We start from the raw sequence: 15,197 nt of genomic DNA, 5'->3' as shown, positions 1-15,197 counted from the left end.
CCTTGTGTAAAGCACCTTTACGGCTTTGTCACCATGGCAATGATTAAAAATAGTGCTGATACAGGAGTGGGGGTTATATAGAATTTAAATGATGGCATTAAAGAAATTTACAGCCTTAAATCTCAGTAAATCTTGCCTTAAAACTGTGAGATCTGGAAAAAAATCACATTGAATATAGTTAAAAGGGCCAGTGTGTTTAGTGACCTAATTTATGATCTGAGAGATGAAGGTTTGGTTCCCTGTGACAATTCCATAGCCCTGTGCTCTACTGCATAGTGCAAATACTATTTGAAGAGCTCAGCAGTTCTTTGGAGTGGTAGTTCTGGACTTCAGACCTCTCCTTGATGGTTACTCAGCACACAAAACTGTAACTCTCTTGGCTGTTTCTTTGCTTTCTTTAGCTGAAACACAAAGGTATTTTCAAAGAACAGAGAAGTTTTTTTCATTTTCTTTTACTTTGTGGTAAAACAATAAATAATTATGATGCAATTAGGCCAATGATGTTTTGGTTTTTTTTCCTTTTTCCTTTTTGTGTCTATGTGCAAGTCAGTAATATAACGATGGGAACCAAAGCTGTGGAATTAAGTTTTGCCTTTCAAAGCCTCAGGGCTTTGGGAGCATTGTGGGCTTTGATGACACACAAGTTTTGGACAAGCAGGTTTATTGCTTGGACAGATAAAAGGCAGCACACAAGTTTTTGGCTGATAGTTGTATTCTTCCTCTGGAATGCTTGGGTACCAGTTACAGGAGGACCATGAAGAGGTTTTTAAGATCCTGCCTTTCCTCTGCATCATGATGCTGTTCTGGGCCAGACTTGGTACTCTGTGGGAGCAGATGTGGGATCCAAGGGCCCTATAAATGGATAAAAGTGTTGCCAAGGGGTGAGACTGGTACCAGTTTGAACTTCCTGGGGAACATAGTGAGACAATTTTTCAGTTTTTGATGACTCTTCTAATGGTGAAGTTGATGTTTGCTGGCATGGTTTCTTCTTCTTTTCTATATGAAAGGTAACAGGAAATGCAGCCGTATGTACCTGCTGTTCATCTGGTGACTGATAAAACCACCCTGTCTGGTATCTGAACAACCTCATTGCAAATTCAGGAGCAACATAATGGAAATCTTGTTGTACTTAGAGCCTTTTATTTCCATAACATTTGTTTTTTGTAGTTCAGTTACGGGGCATGTCTTTTTTGTCTTGTTTTTTTTTTTTTTTTCTTTTTGGCTTGAGATATCTTTGTGCGCACATGAAGTCTGTTGCCTCTCTCATTTTCCAGCAGAAGTTTGACAGTCTCAGGCCATCTGTTATCAGAAGTCACTTGAAAATTCTTGGCCTTGTTTTCTGTTTCTGGGATCTCATTTTGCTAGAGGTAGCTGTGCTGCCGCAGCAGAAAGGCACAGATCTCACTTGGGAGGTGGAAATGAATAGATGAAAAACAGACAAGATGTTGACAGAAAGTTTTTTCTTCTATTCATTTTATGAAATGCTGGTAGTGTTTTAAGGACTGGAACAGGTGGAGTGGCTAGATTATTTTTTTTTTTTTTAAGCTTTCACTACCTTTGCACTGGGAAAATACCTCACTCTTTCTGGGGGGGCCACTGGAGCAGACTCCTCCCAGAAGGTACATCTGCAGCAGTGACAGCTGAGTGTTGGCTTCACATGAATCACTTCAAATCTGGGAGCCTCATATCCATGTCAGCACAGCACTTTGTCCAACCCAAAGAGGCTCTCTGCAACATGCTGGGAAGCCAGCCTGGATCTGAGCTGCTGCTCTGAGCTGCCCTGCCCTCATCCAGCTGTAGGCACACATGCTTTGTGCACCCACAGCTGCCTCCTGCATTGCCAAAACTGCCTTTTTTAAGGAGTCAGAACTCAAGCCAATTAATGGCCTAGTGGTGAAATTTGAGTAGAAGCTAGATAGTTATTTTCTATCTTGCTTTAGCTAAGTCAGGACCAGGTCTAAATTTTCCCCTCTAGACTTGGATGCTATCCTATTCAAACTAATATTAGGTCTGAAGATAGAGGGGTGTCAAAAACAGCTGAATAAACAGGTCAGCTTATTATTGTGTGCTTAGGTCTGAGCTCTGAAGAGGAGCAGATACAATTGCTGGAATATGTTGTTTCTCAGGAATGCTGAGCTGCTGGCCAGGAGGGATCCTCGGGTTTTGTGCCGGTGAATTGCTCCTCCGCATTATTCCAGGGCTGATCTTGTGACTAATTCTTCACAACTCAGGATTTTGGGGTCATGGTGACCAAGAGCTTCACCAAATCACAACTTCTCATCTCTAACTGTCACAATATAGAGATGCACCAAAATCCTTCTCTTGTTTAGGTTTCTGGCTGCAGAACAATCTGTTTTTAGGAGATCTCCTGTGGAGACAGGACAAGACTGGTAGGCTTTCCCAGGAGTGTAATTATCCTCTTTGTGTGATGCATTGGGTGTGAAAACCTAACTCTGGGAGATGACACATGCTAAGTGCCTTGTTAAGCTGCTGCCATGGGGCCCAGTTCTGCATTCTGGATGTTATGAGAACTCTTGGTGTCAGAAGACCTCCATGACCCTGAAGGAGCAAAGGAGATCTAGATGTTGTACCAAATTTCTCTTTCATTTCTTGCACAGTTTTGTCCTTACATTACAATATACATAATGCATTAGAGGATTATAAAACTGCTGCTAATACCCAAAGAAAACTGTAAAACAGTATATTGCAAGTGTCACAGCCTGTATCATCTGCCCTAGCTCTTGCTGTAAGCCTCATGTTTATCTTGTCTGTCACAGCTCCTTGTCTTTTTTTCCCAGAACACTGATGGTTTGAAAATTACAAAAAATATCCAAAAGCAAGTGTGTCCTTCATTCCCTTCTCTTCATTCAGGAGCCATTGCATTGCAGCTATTCCCCATCACCTGGTTTCTGATGCTCTTTACTGTTTTATTTAAGATGGGAATACTGGATTAGGCTGTGTGACCAGAGGGGAGATCCATCAAGGACAGCAGGGATGGTGTGAGTGATTCTGAACATGAGATGGGCAGTGGTTCTGAGAGCACCCCAGTGATCTCTGGTTTTCAGCAAGGATGTGAGTCTTGGGATCAGAAAGCTGAGAATCTTCATTCAGTCTTGCACATCATGCAGCACTTGTGCAGAAGAGAAGGAAAACAAGGAAATTGCAGAGATCTAGTGGCATTCTGTAGGCTGAAGAGTTGCAGGAGGTTTGGGGGTTTGTGCTGATGTAGCACAATAAGATGCAATAAAAAAACATGGAACAAAGTGATGGGAATGTTTCAGATGCAAATGCTGCTCTGAAATTGGGCATCTCCCTTTGAGAAACCAGAAAATTCGATGCTCCAAAGCCCAGTGATCTGAAGATAGAAATACCCTGCTTTTCTGAAGTCCCTTTTAAGATGCTTGCAAGTATCACATCAGCATCCAGTCCCTGCTCTCCCTAAGGCTCTGCAGCAGCTTTCTGACACAAACATGTTCCTCGAGCCGTGCACATCTCTCTTGCTGACGACATTGATGATGCAGGTGCACAAGAGAGAAGCCAAATTCAAAGCCATTTATGGTGTTGAGGAGCTAGAAAATCAGCAAAATAATACATTTGCCAAGGAGGAGAAAGTGGAACAGGTGGGTAAACGTCCATTTGGGAGGTTTTGCTGACTGATGAACGGGGAGGAGAGCAGAAAAAACTGAGGGTGTCCACTGCCAGCAGTAGAGAGTAGTAAGGAAAAGGGATGACGTGGCTTTTTAATCCATTTTGCATATCTGGGAAGAAATAATTGCTTTGTGTGCTGCTTGGTGCTACCTCAGCTTACTGGAATTTCCCAGAAAATAAAAAGGGGGATAGATTATCTTTCTGAGGTTATCTTTTGTTAGCAGTTACTACAGTATGTAGCGATAGTAGCTGCTTACTCCCAGTCTGAGGTGGTTTCTCAGGTGGTGAGCTCTTCCCATCAGGGTTCTCACAGGCCTGAAATTACTGGCATCTCTTGTGCAGCCTTGCAGATGGGGCCACGTCCTGTTTTCCCGGTGATGACCATCTCTCTCGTGCCTGAGTGGGATCTGAAGGGTGCAGTGCCAGAGCAGGGGGAGGCTCTGCACAGCAGGTATGCCTGGCTGTGCTCCATGGTGGCCTTGTGCACAGCTTTTTGCTTTGCCAGACCTGGTCAAAGTGCAGTGATGATAAGATTGCCCATGCTTTCCTCCCCCCCTACACATTATCTTTTCTCTGCAGTGGTAAAGTCATTTATTCCTACCATAGACTGTGAGCTGGTGGATGCCAAGGCTTCACAGACACGGCTGTCATGTGTGGAACATAAAGGGCATGAAGGGAAAAGGAAATAGGAACCTGGATCAGTTCAGCTGGGTGTCAGAGGCATTTTATAATGTAGTCAGTAACTGTAGGTGTCTGCACAGGAAAGCACACAGCAAGGACCACACCTAGATGGCACTTAATGTCACAGTGCCTTGTGTCATCTGTGCTCTGTTTGCTGCATGTCGAAATCCACAGTCACACGGTGCCTGCTGGGCTTTAGATATTGAACACTATTTTGCCCCTGTGCACTCAATGCAGTTAGTCCTCTGAAGGTTTCAGAAAGCGTGGAGTGTGTATGGTACACATATTCCTGTTTTTTTCTAGCATACTCTTTTTTATTTTTTTGAATTGGGCATGATTTTTCTGACTCTGGGTCATGGTGCAGGTCAGACTCACACATCTCTGGAAACTGTGGGTTTTGCCAGAATGTGGGAGAAAAGGGCCAAATACGCTGCAGCAGGGAGCAGTGAGGTCCTGCAAGAGGAGGAGGCAGTTGTGTCTGAACACGTTTGAAACCTTCTCTCTGCTAATGAGTCAGAGGCTGTTCAAGTCCTGGAGCTGGAGCAGGGCGTCTGGCTCCTGCCCTGTTGTGTGAGGCCAGCAGCCTCTCTGGGAACGTTTTTTCTCACTCATTCTGCAGAAGATACTTAAGTAACTGAGGAGGGTTTGTAAACTTCATTCTCACCAGCCTGCAGTTAGGGCAAACCTTTTCTGTATGTCTGAGACAATTGTGTTGATCAACTGTCTTGAAGTTTTTTTTTTCTCCTGCCCAAGATCAGGAGGAAAAAAATATGTGATTTTTGTACAGTTAATAAAAACCAACCCAAAACACCCAAATGCTCACCGGCAACACATTTTAGAGTGTTTCTTCATCTGGGGAGATGTCATGTGGAATTTTGAACCCAAGATACCAGCTTTTTCTCTCTACCAATGCTGTTTGCAAGCAGGGAGTGGCTTGTGCTTCTGCTGGAGTATCTGCAGTCATAGTGAAATTCCGCATAGCCAAAGCAACATTAAAAACAAACCCCAACTTGGCTCTGGTACGAAAAATACGGAACAGCAGTTGCTGTGTGCAGGATGAAAGCTGATGTTTTGCCAACCTGAAGTGTAAAGCTCGTGCTGGAACTGGGGCCTGAAGAATGGGAGTGTTTGCCAAAAGGAAATGGAAGCAGGGATGGAGGGTTTCAGGGAATGCATCAGCGTTGGCTATGCCAAAAAATGTCTCCCCTGTGGACAGGTCTGATTACAGGAGTAACCACATTAGCCCAGGCAAAGTGCAGCTGGAGCCACAGTTGGCCTGTTGCGTTTTCTAGCTGGGTTTATGGCATCTCAAATGCAGGAATGAGGTAGAGCTGGGTTTGGCTCGACCAGCTGTGTTCCTGCATCTTAGAGAGACCAAAAGGCTGGGGAGTGATTTGAGAGGAAGACAAGGCACCAGCAGAAACAATGCACAGTTTCTTTGTGTGGTAGTGCAGGGGTCTGGCAAGGACGACCTCTTCCCTCCCTGTTAAGGGAGGCTTAGAAGAAAGCCACAATTCTTGAGTTGCTTGCAGGTTTTGACACTGCATTTGCACGCAGTTTTGTCTTCAGTGAAGCTCATGAATTTCATGCTTTTAGTTTTCTTCCTTTCTCTTGGATAGAATATCCTTCCCATTCCATCCTCTCACCCCCTGTTCTTATGGAAGGATATCTTTGCAGTAGCATTGAGCACATCAGAGAGCAGAAGCCCAGAAGGATGGGCAGTCAGTTGACAGTTGTGTGCAAAGGAGGTGGAGATATATATACATATATATGTAGGTAAGATATATAATATGGTTCAGGAGCAAGTTCTTCAGTGCACTAGTGTTGCAGCTGCCCAGTGTCACACTGAGAGGTGACTGAGGTGCCTGCCCTGTGACCCTCCCTTGTCCCATGTCCCATTTGCACGTCCCTTGGTTCAAGCAGAAATGCGTTTGGTCTCTGTTTCATGCCTGTAAAATTGTGTTTATTTCAGCATTCTTTCCCTTCGCAGTGGTACTGTCCCAGTGGTACCTGAGCAAAGGACAAACCCTGTGCCTGTGGGAAGTGTCTGTGTGGTTGTTCCAGCTCGTGCATCAGTAACAGCTGAACCCACGTCACCACTTGCTGAACCCGCTGAACTCTGTCAGCTCTGGAACTCTGTCAGTGCTGACCTGAGCCTTGGGAGGTTCTTGCTTGGGTTAGTGAGATCTGGAGCAAGGTGTCAGACACTGGTAGAAAAAAGCAGGTGAATCAGGGGAGACTGGAAAAGGTGGTGGCCAGAGATGGTGCAGTGGGGAAGCACAGAACAGGATACCAACATTCAAGTTGCTGCAGGCACAGTGCCTGCCAGTGGTGCTTTTCCTTGGGGTGCCAGGATCCAGCCATTGCCTTGCAGGCCTGAGGGTCAGAACACCTCAGTTCTGCTCTGTTCCTGGCTTGCCATATGACCTCAAGGAAATCACCTTGGTTTTCTTGTTCTTTCTCTCCCTCTTGCTTTTAATCATCTAGACTGTGAGCTGCTCAGGGCAGAGAATGTCACTGGGTGTCTTTATTCAGGCCATAGATTCACAGGTGCCAGTCTCAGTGTAATAAATAATGGTGATTTTACCAGGATCTTTTTTATGTGAGTTGGCAAAAAAAGAAGTGTTATTTAGGCCTTAACTGAGTGAGAAACAGAAGAGCTTATCCTATAATACTTCCCTCCATTTCTCTGGCCTGTGGGAAGGAATCTGTGGGAAAATGAACCTCGACCAAGGCAATTGCATTCAGAGAAGCAACTGAAGCAGAGAAGTTGATGCACTTCAGCATTTTGCACTGGGTAGAATGAAATACACAAAAAATGCCGTGACCTGAAAACATGGTGGAGAGCAAAAGTTTGCTGCTGCTGTTTTGCATCTATTTTAGAGAGCAGCACATTAGTCTTTCTGTACAGAACTTTCAGAAGGTCAGGAAGAGTTTGATTACTGCAGCATGAGCAGTTTGAAGTCCCTGATTTAGAAAAGTTTCCATAATCTCATCCCAGCCCTTTGCCTGGATTGGGACTCTCTACAGAGTCTCCTTTCAGGTAAGTTTCTTTTTCACATTGGTAAATATCGCTGGTAGGAGCATAGTTCCAAAACGTGTCAGTGGATTCAGCTAGTGATTAAAGTCCGTCTCTGATTAGCAGAGAAAATTCTGTTAGCAGCTAGTTAACCTCAGATATTTTTCAGAATACCATGAAGTAAGTGATACCTGCTTGTATTTAAAGCAGAATATTGGTATAGCTGAGTTTTGGGGTGCCACACCCTCTTTATCTCAAGGAAGGTAGTGAGTTAAAGGTCAAAATGGCAGCAGGTGATGCTGCAGAATCCATGGTGCACCTGGGCTTTGTAGGACAGGCCAACATGTGTGTTGGACATCGCCAGCAACTCTTCCTGTTCCTTGTTATGCAGCATTTGAATAAAATGTTCTGCTGCACTGGAGAAAACCTTTCCAGAGTCTACTCTCCGTGTTGTTTTTATCTCTGCAGATTTGCATGTAGCAAGAGGCCACCTCCATTTTACATAAGCACTGTCAACATTGAAGTGTAACACTAGCCTGTGTCATCCGTCCCCGCAATGAGCTGGGGGGACCTTGGTGCGGGAGCCTGACCTTTTCCCTCTTGCTGGAGCTGCTCCCGTTGCTCAGCAAGAAATAAACAATTGCTGGCACCCACAGCCCTCCAGGGCAGCACCCGTTCCTGCAGGAGCCCCAGCCTGTCCCGTTCCTGCAGGAGCCCCAGCCTGTCCCGTTCCTGCAGGAGCCCCAGCCTGTCCCGTTCCTGCAGGAGCCCCAGCCTGTCCCGTTCCTGCAGGAGCCCCAGCCTGTCCCGTTCCTGCAGGAGCCCCAGCCTGTCCCGTTCCTGCAGGAGCCCCAGCCTGTCCCGTTCCTCCTGCAGGAGCTCCAGCCTGTCCCGTTCCTGCAGGAGCCCCAGCCTGTCCCGTTCCTGCAGGAGCCCCAGCCTGTCCCGTTCCTGCAGGAGCCCCAGCCTGTCCCGTTCCTGCAGGAGCTCCAGCCTGTCCCGTTCCTGCAGGAGCTCCAGCCTGTCCCGTTCCTGCAGGAGCTCCAGCCTGTCCCGTTCCTGCAGGAGCCCCAGCCTGTCCCGTTCCTGCAGGAGCCCCAGCCTGTCCCGTTCCTCCTGCAGGAGCCCCAGCCTGTCCCGTTCCTCCTGCAGGAGCCCCAGCCTGTCCCGTTCCTGCAGGAGCCCCAGCCTGTCCCGTTCCTCCTGCAGGAGCCCCAGCCTGTCCCGTTCCTGCAGATGCTCCAGCCTGACCCGTTCTGCAAGAGCCTCCCTGCTAAAGACTCAAGCAATCCTTTGCAAGCTAGAGAGCTAAAATTTAGCAGGCTCTTGGGCATTAGGGATGGCCATTAATTTTCTTTATGTAATGAAGATAGTATTTGCTGATGGGAAGACAGGTTCCTGAGAGTACAGAACGTTCCCTGGCTGGCAGTGGCAAAGCAGGGATGAAATTTTGTCATCAAAAAGGCTAACTTCATTTTTCCCTTTTTGGATCAGGTGTGCTGGCTGCTTTAAGATGTTCCTAACATGAAAGGTCTTGCTAGGGCTGAACAAGGCAAATGTTCCATGCTGGCTGATTTTGTGTATTAGAGTCCATTTTTCTTAGCTGTTGACTACATCAGTATTATCATTTTTGTCCAAAAAAAGTGGTATATGAGCAAGGGCTACAAGATGAAGCCATTATCGGATAGAAAAACATGCGAAGATCTTACTTAGGAAAACCTGAAATTTTCCTAGGGTCTCTTGAACTTTCTGTTCACAGCAGTGTTCAAAGGCTTTTGAGCACTGATGGTAAAACCGATTGCTTATAGATTTTTGTCGCATTTCCTAGCTTAATAACTCTAGAAAAGTAATTTTTCATGTATGGACTTCAGCTCTTTCCTCCTGTAAAAGAGGATTGAGACTTAGGTCTTTGAATTTCTGCAAGGCTTAATTAATTAGAGTGATTTGAGAATGAAGGATGCCCTGTCAGTGTCACTTATTCTCCTCATTCTGCTTCTTCTGGGTACTTATTAAATTCAGTTGTTTTGCATTTAAAGTCAGCCTGGCAAGATTTTGGAGTGACACTGGCTGTATGGTTTATTGTCACTCATAAATTTTCACAGGAGCTGCTGCCTTTAGTGCAATCCTCCTAGAAACTGAATTCCTACCCTGGTATTTTTCTTGTTCAGGCTATTGATGATAAATGTGGTGTGAATTTTTTCAACAACTGAAGGCATCTTTTACATCTGGGGGAGTGAACCCCCTGGATTGATATTCCTGTTCTCCATGTGGGTCTTTAACAGGCAGCTTTGTTTCTCAGCTCGTGAGTGATTGTTGCTCCCTGCTCTGGAGCCAGCACAGGTAGAACAGAGCAGATGGCTCGGTGTTGCCTAAGTGCTTGCTGAGACACAGCAAATTGCTTCTGTAACCCACTGATAGGTTTCAGCCTTTAATTGAGGCTTTCAGCAAGGCGCTCAACAGTGAAAAGCATACTGCTGAGAAAAACAGCGCTGTAACCATGGCCAAAGGTTCAGGACAGCAGAGTTCAACCCTCTTGGGGATGGCTCTTCTATTTATTTATTTATTTTCTGCTGCTTTCCCACCATCACTCAAGACTCCTGTAATGTGGTTCGCAGCCTGCAGCTCAGTCTGTCAGTGCCACTCAGTCCTTTGTGCTGGAAACGTGAAGCACACACTGATAAGTTTGGGTTCTGTGCTTGCAGCAGGCTCAGTGTGTCTTTAAAGGTGGCTCTTCCCTGCTGCTCCCTTTGAGTCCCTGCCTGTCTGCCCTGAGCAGCAGCTTTGGCTGGTCTTCCCTGCGTGACAGCGGGTAAAGCTCCTGCTGTCTTCCCTCTAATGTATGTCAGCATCATCAGAAATCTGACTTTTAATGGACATCTCTAAAAGGGAAAGAAAAACTCCCTTGCTCCTCCCTCACCCCAAGCAAAGTGGATTTGACAGCAAAAGAAGGATATTTGTGGTGGAGTTGTCTGAGCAGCGTCCTGTTGGGCAAGAGTTTCCTTCAGCAGCTTCCCCTTAGGCTGAAGAAGCTGCTCTGAAAATGAGTTGTCACTCACCCAAAAAGGGTCAGCCCAGAGAGGCAGGGATGCAGTAACCCAGTTATCTCTCATCTCCCCCATCCCCACATCTTGTCAGCTTCCAATTCTGCTTTGACTTCTTCACAGTACAGGGCCAAGGAATAAGTCTCAGCATTGGAAATTCTCTCTCTTGAGCCAGCTTGGTTTAGTGTCCTCGATTAGTCAGAAAGGAGTTGTTTCCAGTTAAAAAACTGTCTGGATGTCTTGGATTTAGTGCTGGAGTGGGTCTAGCAAAAAGACCCTAAATAAAGGCACTGTATGAATAAGAGAAATTAAATTCTATGATTGAAGTTTCCTAAAGAGTCCAAGAAATCTGTGATGCATTGGATTTTCTCTGTCCCAGGTAGCTCAGAAGTACAAAGATTTTTGTGCAGTTTTGAAATCCCAGCCACATTTGATAATGTCTGCAGCATATTTTTCTGTTCATTTAGCTTTTCAGTGGCTTAAAATGCACTGGAAGTGTGAACTACACTGCCAGTATGCTTTTGTACTTGGCATGAATTTAATTAAAAAGATAATTGGATTGCTTTATCAGCCTTTACATGTCAGCCTAGTGCCACTCTCCTCTCCCCCCCCCCAACAATGCTGACAAACCCAATGCATTTGAAATCTGTATTTTTCTGCATTGTTCTCTCCTCTCGTGTTTCAGGTGGGGGTGCAGAGGTGACGGTTTGCTGTTGAGCAGTAGATGTGCTCCAGGGTGGGAAGGAAGTGGCTGATAAGCAGAGAGCCAGCCTGGTCAGATGGTTCCTGCTGGGGCTGCCCTGGGCAAGCGCCAGGGGAAATGCCGGGAGCTGCAAAGCTCCAAAACAAAACATGCAGGCCCTTTGCAAGGTCCTCTGCCTGTGCTACACTTACGTACAGCCCAAAATGTGCAAGCTGCACAAAATGGGCAGTTCATGTGATTTTCATGGAAGTGCTGCTGAGGAATATAAGATCCATTTTTAGTGCAAAACACTGATGTTTTCATGTAAGCATGAGTGCCCCATCAGTGGTGTTAAATAAACCTGAGTGTGTGTCCAGGCTTCTCTACATCCCTTTTTGCAGAGGATCAGGCCCATGCAGAGGGGGAAGGGCACATGACCCAAACACAAGTGGAGTCCTGGCAGTTGCTGTCCCTTATGCAGAGCTCCTTCCCTGCCTCTTGCACTGCCTCCGTGCTCTTGTGGAGCCCCTCCTGGCTCTCATGTGCCTGTCATGTTGTTTTCAGAAGTGACATTTGAGCACTCAGCATCATTTCCTTGAACTTGTAGAGTGCCATCAAGCCACCTCTGGGAACTTGGGCTGGGTGGGTTTTCCTTAAACATTGCTTTTTATAACACAAAGCAGCTTCTGCTCCAGTAGTTTGTGGTCTCATGGCTGCTGAGGAGTAAGAGTTGTCCTTTGCTTGTCCAGATGGTCTGTGGATGGGGCAGTTGAAACAGCTTGGACATGGTCTGGGGCATGCAGGGAACTGGGGCAGATGGGGTTAGGCAGTCAGGAATACTGTTCTTGAGAGTGGAAAGAAGTACTGTTGTATGGAAGATCTGGAGACTTTACAAGTTGGCTTCTCTTACAGCCAGAGGGTGACACCATGACTTTTCAGGCTTCTTCAAGACAGGCCTTTCGGGCAGCAGGAAGCACAGCTCCACTCAAGGGGTTTATGGTGGTGTCATTGTGGCCCTTTGCTGTGTCTTGCAGAAGAAGATTTACAAGTACAAGAAGGTGCTGAGTAACCCCAGCCGCTGGGAGGTGGTGCTGAAGGAGATCCGGACGCTGGTGGACATGGCACTGACGTCCCCGCTGCAGGACGACTCCATCCACCAGGCCCCTCTGGAGATTGTCTCCAAGCTGCTCTCAGAGGTACGGCCTCAGCACGGCTCCTGTCACTCTCAGATGAGAGACAAACAGTTAAAAGTTTGGGAGTGGGTTTTATTTTAACTTGGGCTGTCAAAATTTTGCCTGTGAGTCTGCTCGTGACTTCTGTGACTTGAGTGGAGTTTGCACTTGCTGGGGAGAAGGGAAATATGACCCATGTTATGTAGATTTGACCCATGTTATGTAGATTTCTAGAAACAAAATAAGCCCCATTTATCTTGAGTTTGTTGGCTTGGTTTATTTGGTTGGTTGGTTTTTTGTTTCTTTGGTTTTATTTAATTATCTATGGTAAATTTTTAATGAGTTTAACTCATGCCATAAGTCAGTGGTAAAGCTCCCTTTGACTTCTATTCCATTGGCTTTGCTTCCCTGACCAACAATTTTTGTACCAATATATACATACACTAGTAAATTAATTGTGTAGCTATTTTTTTTTTACTAATTCTGGTAAAGAAATACATTTTTCCTCAGAGTTATTTATCCTCCTTCTATAACATCTGTTTCAAATATTTAACTTTTCATGGACAGGAAATGTAATGCCAAAAAGGCTTTTCATGTCTTAGTTCTGATATGATAGCAGAAGGATTTGATACAAACAAAAAAATCCAGTACTGTTTTTTCTTGCAGTAGTCAAAAATCTTAGCAACTCCCACCATTGTAACCTCTGGATTGATCATGCTGCTGAAAAAGCACAGAGCAAACTCTCCTGCATAGGTGGTAGCATAGGTGACTTCCAGACAATTTATTGGCTTTTTCTGGTACCATGTTTAAAGAATTTTGGGAAAACTGGCCACAAAAAACCCCACCAGAACAATCCTTTTAAAATTTTTGTAGAGACATACAGCTTGCCCTAAGAAAGTTTTTTAAAGAAATGTATTGCTGGCTTTACTTTTTCCACTGATTGACTGAGACCTCTGGGATCCTGGTGTTAGTGTGCTGAACTGAAGGAGCAGTGAAGACTTGCACCAGTCCTCATAGCAGGCACTGTACCACCTGCTTTAGGAGAATGCTTTTAATGCCACGGGTTTTATTCAGAAAATAAGCAGTTGATTCTTTCTGCTTGTGTCTGGTGGTAGTGTCTGAGTACTGTGTGTGCTGATGTACCAGCTCAAGAGCGCTCTTCCCTCACTCATCTTTCTTCTATTCAACTCTTTCAGAACAACAACTTAACCACTCAAGATCATGAGAGCATCATTGTGGTGAGTATCTTTCTGTCAAAAGCTGAGGATAAATCTATACTGTTTGATAACAGTTCTATTATTCTCTTCTGCCCCAGTGAAGTAGGGCAAATGTGAAAGCTTTTTCACCAATGCTGCTGAGCTAAAGCAAGAATGAAAACCATTTGTCTATTTTTTGTGTGGCTTTGTCATTTCTCTCTTCTTGTTTCACAGATGAATGCAAAGCTTACAGCAAAGCTTTCTCATCAGCCTGTGTGAAGAGAGCACAGCATGTTGAGTGTTAACAATCTCTCCAAATGGCCTCCTTAGGAGGCTACACAGCAATATCCATATCTGTAGATGTACTTTAAATAGTCAAACCCCGTCATTTCCAGATGTGTCCTATAAAACCCTTAGGCTGAGTAGTTTCCTGAGGGGCTAATGCTACCATATACAGAATGTCTCCATTGCTGAGGGTATGTGAGCAAGGGATTGCTCTTGTGTCATTCCAGTTTAACCGCCTGCTAACTTATTTGTAAAAATATCCTCTTCAACTTTGTTTCCTTCTTGTAGGTCTCATGTATTTAGACATAGAAATAAGTGAGTCAAATGGCAGCTCTGTTGCTTATGAAACAAGTATGAAATCTCAACAGTTTACCAGAGAGGTGGAACTTGGTTCCCCATTGCTGTGATTTAATTTCATTCTCTGGCAATTTTCAGATTTTCCCAGTAATCTAATCTAGGGCCTCACCACCACCTGATTGTATCACATCTCTATGACTCTCTGCAAAATAACAAGGTGGCAGGTAGCTGCCAGTAGGTGTTAATTGTGTTTAACTGCTGTTTAAGATACCCTGGAATCAGCCACTGAGGTAAATTTCTGAAGTAGCGTTTTCTTTGCTTTGACTTTCTTTTAACTCTGGTGCAAAAGGTAGTTCAGGAGCCCAGTTACAACTGGTTGTTTTTGGGGAAAGGATTTTTTAGTAAAAGATGTGAAGTGACCCTGCTGTGAGCAGGGGAAGTGAACCAGGTGGCCTCCAAAGGCTGTGTTTTTCCTCTGTTCTGGGTGATGGCTTCTTCAGTTCAGGTCCTGCCCTCGTGCAGGTTGTGCCCAAGCCATAAAGGAGCTGCAGTTCCTGGCCATTCAGAGCTCACTGCCATTACCCAGATAACCTGGGCTATTCCTGGAAAGAATTGCTAATACTGTGTATTTATGTAGCATGTGGAAAGTACACAGTGCTTGGCCATGCAGATGGGACCAGCTTTCCTTCTCTGGATGGTGCTGGGGCAGATCAATATCCCAACCAATCCCTTCCTGCTCAGGATGGGGAAGCATGTGTTGCCACGGCTGGGCAACGTGGCACAGCACGTGGCTGCTTCTGACCATGGCACTCATAAGGAAAACACAGGCAAAGGTCTTTTCAGGCTGTCAGCTCTGCCACACTGACCACAGAGACACAGCCATGACCATGTCTAAAAGATGACCATCTCTAGAGCAAACACACTCCCAAAGATGGGTTCAGGAAAAATCTTGAGCTCTGGTTTTGGATGGGGAGCGAGGATGTTTGGTCTCACTGGATGGAGTTGTGTTCTCCATCAGTCCCCTGTGGCTGGGCCACCACCTGAGGAGGAGTGAACAGTTGCAGAAGGATGGCACATGATAATGAGTATCATAGTTCTTACATGTAACCAAACAGAGCTTTGCAGGTGTGCTTGGGTTTCCTTGTTAAAATTCATACTAATATTGACCTGTTTGTG

General features: G+C 45.4%; 1 protein-coding gene across 2 annotated transcripts in view; it reads left to right on the top strand.

Moving 5' to 3' along the window:
* CMIP (c-Maf inducing protein) overlaps positions 1-15,197 on the top strand; it is a 130,786-nt gene that overhangs the window by 83,163 nt on the left and 32,426 nt on the right. For both annotated transcript variants that reach the window (XM_066327543.1, XM_066327544.1), the window contains exons 4-5: positions 12,106-12,267; positions 13,440-13,481. In XM_066327543.1, the coding sequence (XP_066183640.1) occupies positions 12,106-12,267; positions 13,440-13,481 (204 nt within the window). The remainder of the gene's footprint in view (positions 1-12,105; positions 12,268-13,439; positions 13,482-15,197) is intronic.

This window comes from Sylvia atricapilla, chromosome 12 (assembly GCF_009819655.1).
Source record: "Sylvia atricapilla isolate bSylAtr1 chromosome 12, bSylAtr1.pri, whole genome shotgun sequence".
NCBI classification, from domain to species: Eukaryota; Metazoa; Chordata; class Aves; order Passeriformes; family Sylviidae; genus Sylvia; species Sylvia atricapilla.
The sequence above is the reverse complement of the archived record's forward strand: the minus strand, read 5'-3'. Positions and strand labels throughout refer to the sequence as shown.